The 6,027-nt window shown below is 20.4% G+C and overlaps 2 protein-coding genes across 3 annotated transcripts in view; one reads left to right on the top strand and one right to left on the bottom strand.

Moving 5' to 3' along the window:
- The first annotated feature begins 706 nt into the window (after positions 1-706).
- Positions 707-2,131, top strand: LOC102677567. Of its 2 annotated transcripts, none has more exons than XM_006616179.2 (5): positions 707-977; positions 1,094-1,265; positions 1,344-1,472; positions 1,559-1,779; positions 2,107-2,131. In XM_006616179.2, exons 1-5 carry the CDS (start codon positions 898-900, stop codon positions 2,114-2,116), a joined length of 612 nt encoding a protein of 203 aa, XP_006616242.1. In that variant the 5' UTR covers positions 707-897; the 3' UTR covers positions 2,117-2,131. The 2 variants fall into 2 exon arrangements, with proteins under 2 accessions (XP_006616242.1, XP_031366545.1); XM_031510685.1 differs by lacking the exon at positions 2,107-2,131 and adding an exon at positions 1,890-1,979 and having other exon boundaries at positions 1,559-1,773.
- A 992-nt stretch (positions 2,132-3,123) lies between these two features.
- The window catches only part of LOC102677930, a 7,858-nt gene continuing 4,954 nt past the window's right edge, over positions 3,124-6,027 (bottom strand). The window contains exons 6-9 of the mRNA XM_031510682.1: positions 5,011-5,227; positions 4,377-4,487; positions 4,107-4,312; positions 3,124-3,907 (exon numbers count right to left, since the gene is read on the bottom strand). Coding sequence (XP_031366542.1) covers positions 3,741-3,907; positions 4,107-4,312; positions 4,377-4,487; positions 5,011-5,227 — 701 coding nt within the window. The 3' untranslated portion in view covers positions 3,124-3,740. The remainder of the gene's footprint in view (positions 3,908-4,106; positions 4,313-4,376; positions 4,488-5,010; positions 5,228-6,027) is intronic.

Raw genomic sequence — 6,027 nt, 5'->3', positions numbered from 1 at the left:
TTCTTATTAAAATTCTTTATATTTATACTTAAATTGTAAAATCATTAGTTTTTAACTTATTTTTTAATGTTGCCTTTTATAATGTTGCGTTCTATATTTATATCGGAATATTTGTTATTTTGTATAGTAATAGTAAATTTTTATTTGATTCATTTTAAAATTAGTGTTGCGATATCGTTTCATCGTGATTGTTTCGATTAGTGTTGCGTTGATAAATGATCGCGTTTTTTAAGTAGTGTTGCGTTAACAAAATGCCCAAAATTTGTCCACTAATATGATGGAAATTCGTGCTCTTAGATCATCTAAGTTTCTAGCTAAAAAAGCTGAAGTGGTAATTGATCATTGTATTTTGTTATTTTTTTTTTAGTTTATTCTTTTCTTTTCATCATCATTTTATTAAAGAAACATATCTTATTAAAAAATATATATTTGTTTAGTAAAAAATATCTTCCGTTTGTTGATTGATATTGTTCAACAAAGTGATTATGTTAACAAATAATTTGAATGATATTATATAATATAATTTTATTTCATTCCATTAATAATAAAAGTCATACTTGATATTAAATAATTTTGACATAGAAAAATGATGAAGTTTCAATCAAAATTTTAATTAATAAATCACGTTTTTTTTTATAGATAGATAAATTTCATGATTATCTCCATCTGTGATAAATTCTTAAATCATAGAGAGTATATTACAAACGTACACAATCGGTATTTCAGAATATGAAATACGAACATTACGAAGTCTCATAAGATAAATCTATTTCATTTTGTTTATTGTTATATAATTAAAATATATTACATCTTAAATCAAACAATAATTGTGAAGATTTTAAAATAAAAAAAAAAAAAAATAATAATTTAAAAAACTTAAAAATAACATCATTAATTATGTTAGGTTATGAATATGAGTATAATCTTATTAAAAATCGAATGGACTTAATTAAACAATGGGAACCACAGAATGAAGTGTATGTATTATAATTTTAATTCTTAATTTATTGTTAAATACATATTAAAGAATTCAAATTTTTTAAATTCTTATTGTTTATAAATATATTATTATATATAATATTATTTTTTTAAGCTGGTCTTTAAAACATGGAAATAAAATAATAGCAGGAATTGGTATTATTAATGGAATAATAATTAACTCAATATTTAGACATAAATTGAAGTTACGTCATCATGGTATAAAAACGACAACATTATTTCTAGCATTAGCACCATCATCTACTTCGTATTTAACTCATCAATTCGTATGTTAAATCTTATTAATAAATAAAAAATATTTTACAATAAAAAATATAATAAATAATAATAATTTTTATTTTCAGTTTATTTTAAATAAAATATTGGTGCATGAACCTTATTGTTTGATATGTGAAGAATTAAAAGCAATTTCATTTCTACAAGTTAATAGCTTATTGTATTCTTTAATTATAGCACCAACAATAAATATTGGGGTAAAATATTTTTCATTTTTTTCATGTTTTCTATGTTATTTTCAATATAATTAATTTAATTTTCTAATTTTAAAAATTTTTTATAGATTGCTGGAAATATAGGATACAGAGTTCCATATTTAAGAGAAGGAAAGGAACTTATGAAACTTTGGTGGAGCATTGTTAAACCTAATTCTAAGATCATATCATTTTTGTTTATTAGCAATACAATTGCAGGTGGTCTGATTACCTATTTACAAGTTTTATCAATGCAAAATCTAACAAATATCATATTAAGACTTCAAGACTATATTAGTAATAATAATAGGTATGTTTACATAATTTATTATTTAGTATATTATACATATATGCATATCTTCTTAATGTATATATATCCAATATATACTTACATATTTACATTATATTTCTATATATCATATAGGTTGAAAGCATGAAATAGGAAATATCATAAGTTATATACACTACTATATACATTATAATATACTATAAATAAATTTTTATTTAATTAAAAATAGAACATTTATAATAATACAAATTTAGAATTCTTGTATTATTTGTACTATAACATAGTGCATTAATAATAATAAATGAGTTAATTATACAACTAAATAATTTATATAAAATAATTTTACAGAATATATTAAATCAAAAGTTGTAAGGATAAAATGGTAAGGAAATTTAAAATAATAAATTTTGATAAAATTTTAATATTCACATTTATATATTAAATTAAAAAGTAAATATCACAATAAATTGCATGTATAAATTACATATACATTATTATAATTGTATTGTTTTTAATATGTAACTATCATATTAATAATATGAATGTGATAATTATATATTAAAAATAATAATTTTTTACTTTGTATTTTTGACATATTATATTTTCAATTTAATTTTTAATAAAAAATATAAGTTCATATTATTAAATTTTGTTAATAAATAAATTAAGATAATTTATTTTTATCAACTTTTTTATACTTTTTAGGAATGAAATGAGAAATTCATATAGATAAAATGTTATATTTCATGCACATATTGTTTGGAACATTCCAATATTTTTCATATTATAAAAGATATAGACTTTTATAAATGAAAAGAACACAACTTTTTCTCTTATTTCAATAATTTAATTACAACTTATTTTTACTATTACGCGTATATAATTTTTATATTTAATTTATTATTTACATTTTTTCTTATTTACATTATTATTTACATTCAATTTTTTATAAATATATATATAGATTATTATTTATTCTTTTTTTCTCAAAAAAGTAATATAAAATATTTTATATTTCAAAATTATTATTTTGTTAATTTCAATAATTTTCTATTATTATTCAAAATTTTTATTAGATATATTATTAATAAACGTTAGAATATTTAATGCTTAAAAAAATATTTAAGTTTGTGATTATAAATAACATCTATATTTATTATATATGTTATTACTTATATAATATATTAAGTTTATTTGTATATCACAAATTTTGGACTGCAATTATAAATGCAGACATTAATATTATTATTTAATAGCTAAAGAAAATTTATTAAGTACTATATTTTGAATGAAAAAAAAGAACAGTCAAAATAAAATAAAAATACACTGTGGATAAAAGAATGAAACAAACAATAACGCCTTGTATAAACTAAACAATAATATATTTATACTAGCTATAAAAAAAAACTGAAGAAATTTGCCAATTGAACTTAAATTCCACAAATATTCTCTTATACTCAGTAGCTTATTTGTAAATAGTATTAAATTCAGAAAAGATAAGGCCACTACATATCCAAAATCCTATTATTTTTGTTAATAAATATTTTTTTTTTTTATAAAATAAGTAAGTATAAAATATAGCATATAATAGGCACCATTGGAAATAGTAAAAGATTAAATTGAGTCTTTAATACCACGTTTGTTTTTATATTCCATAATCTATGATTTTTTATAGGAAGACATCTCCAATAATGATTATGATGCACTGATAAACAAACAAATTTTGTATATAAAAATAAAAGATAACTTTGTATAGATAAGATGATAAAATTAAAACATATTGAATTATAGAATAAACATGATTGTGTCATAAAAAAGTAGTTAGATTCTATTATAATGAATGCATATTGACTGGCCATTATATTATTGCATTGATAATTAATATATTGCAAACAACAATTAAATGTATCTGTACTCAAATTATCAATGTTGTTAGAAATATAACAAATGAGGGGCCCTTTAATAGAACCCCAGGGCAGTTGCTAGCATCTTTGACCATGCCAGCGTGTCATATAATCTTGATAACTCACAGTCACTTTTTCACTCTGGTATCGAGTTAACTTGACACTACGTCTAATATCAGGAGTAACTAACCCCTTATAGCCTCCTTTATGTAGTAAAGAGTCTATTGTTTGGATTTGGTTCCATCCTAAATAAGTAAAATTCTAACTTTGCAGAATACTTGCAATTATCTTACAAGTATTTTTACACGCACATTAAGTATAATTTAATTGTTAAGTAACTTATTAATTCTTTATTATAAATTACTTTATATTATGAAATAATCACATAGAAAAACTTGTTAATTCTGCAAATTCTATTTACTTAAACTGAAGTATAATACAAACCTTGTTCTATTGCTACATCTGGCAAATATGTAGCAGTTCGTTTATTGCCCTTTTCATTATGAAATTCTATACGAATTCCATGAACCCCTATTATCCAATCTAAATAATCTGCTCCATCTTCAAAATGTCGAAGTATAGAAACACTTACATGTAAACGTGGAAGTTCTTCCAATGTTATTGGATTGAACCTTGAGTCCTTGAAAGCACTATAAAAAGTAATATATTTAAAATGGTTCTTATATTATTATTAATTTTAATCTAAAATAATACCTAGTAGTAGCATATTCCCGTAGTCCAGCATGTAAATGCATTGCATTAAATGTACCAATGCAACCTCTTAATCTCATATCTTTACCAATAGTCCATGTTACAAATAAAGGGCTTCAAAATCAAATGTAATAATAATATATTAACATATATAAAGATATCACATTCATATTATTATATTTTAATAATATACATTGAAATTTAAAAAATTCTTACTTTAATACAATACAAAAAACAATGAAAATGATCAAATTTTAATTAAAATATTTATGAAAATATTTAGATAACATATTTTTATTTAGCCTTTTTAAGCCTTATATAAAATATCATTAAAAAATAATAAAAATAAAAAATATTTAATAATTTTTTTCTATTCTTAATAAAATGTAATTATTCTATGTATAGAAATAAAGAATATTTGAATCATATTCTATTCATAAATTAAAATTTTTTAGATGCAGTTATAAATATAAAAGAGAAATATAAAAATTTATAATGAAAAAAATAAAAAATAAAATACAGAAAATATTAATTCTGTTGTATTAGAAGTTATATATTCAAATATTTAAAGTAAAGTAAAAAAATATTTAAAGTAAATTAAAAAAATATAGAGAGGTTGTCAATAACAAATACTTACAAAGCTTCATTACTGAAGTTGGGTGGTTTTGGTGGATCAAGTTGGTGCAGTTGGCAGTAAAGGACATCGAAACAATAAAAGCCCATCTCAGGTTGAACTATTATAGAATTCCGCATATGAATACTATTTTGTAAACTTACAGTATTGTTACGCGGAACACTAGTGGAATCATTTAGTTTTTGCTTTTTCGTTCCACAACAACCAGCTGCCATGGTTTCTTAATCAGCTCTTCTAAGTACAAGTGCGATCAGTTCCGTATCGTGCATTTTGTCCATTCGTTGCTATTGCATATGTATACGCATTCCACTAGATGTCTCATCATTCAAAAAACAGCTGTTTCACTGCCCGCTATTTTTCTAATGAATATTTTTCTATTGAATATTACTCTTTTATTTAATATGTTCATTGATTTATACATTATAAATATTTTATTATTGTTAATTAAAGAAGACATTTTTTTTATCAATTTCAATACTTTTTGAAAAAATGTTAATTTAATCATTATTTACAGTTAGCTTTAAGCATAATACATAATTTAAAATAATTTTTTAAATCTTATCTAGTTAGAAAATATTAAATATTTTAAATTATATAATTTAATGATAACTATATATGTATCTAATAGAATAGGGCTATTAACAATAACAACAATAGCAACAATAATAATATAACCAAACTTGATAATATAAAATTTTTATTCGTACACAATTATAATAAATTACTAAGATAGATTTTCATATTCATTGTAGTTTTTTATATTTTATGAATCTGCCTATTATTATTTATAAATTATTTAACAAAAATTTTTCACTAGGCACAATACTTTTTTCTATTTATTAAAATATATTTAAAATTATTATAGGATAAAATGTTTTTCTAATATTTATATATTAAAAATAAAATAGTAAAATTTTTTAATTATGCTTATAAAGACTTTTGTAATCAGATGTTATTATTCTTTATTAATCAATTGATTATTGTATTGTAAATTAATTTCAAATGAAAAATAATCCTAAT

The sequence above is a fragment of the Apis dorsata genome, unplaced genomic scaffold (assembly GCF_000469605.1).
Source record: "Apis dorsata unplaced genomic scaffold, Apis dorsata 1.3 scaffold_254, whole genome shotgun sequence".
NCBI classification, from domain to species: Eukaryota; Metazoa; Arthropoda; class Insecta; order Hymenoptera; family Apidae; genus Apis; species Apis dorsata.
This window is presented reverse-complemented; position numbering and strand designations above follow the sequence as displayed.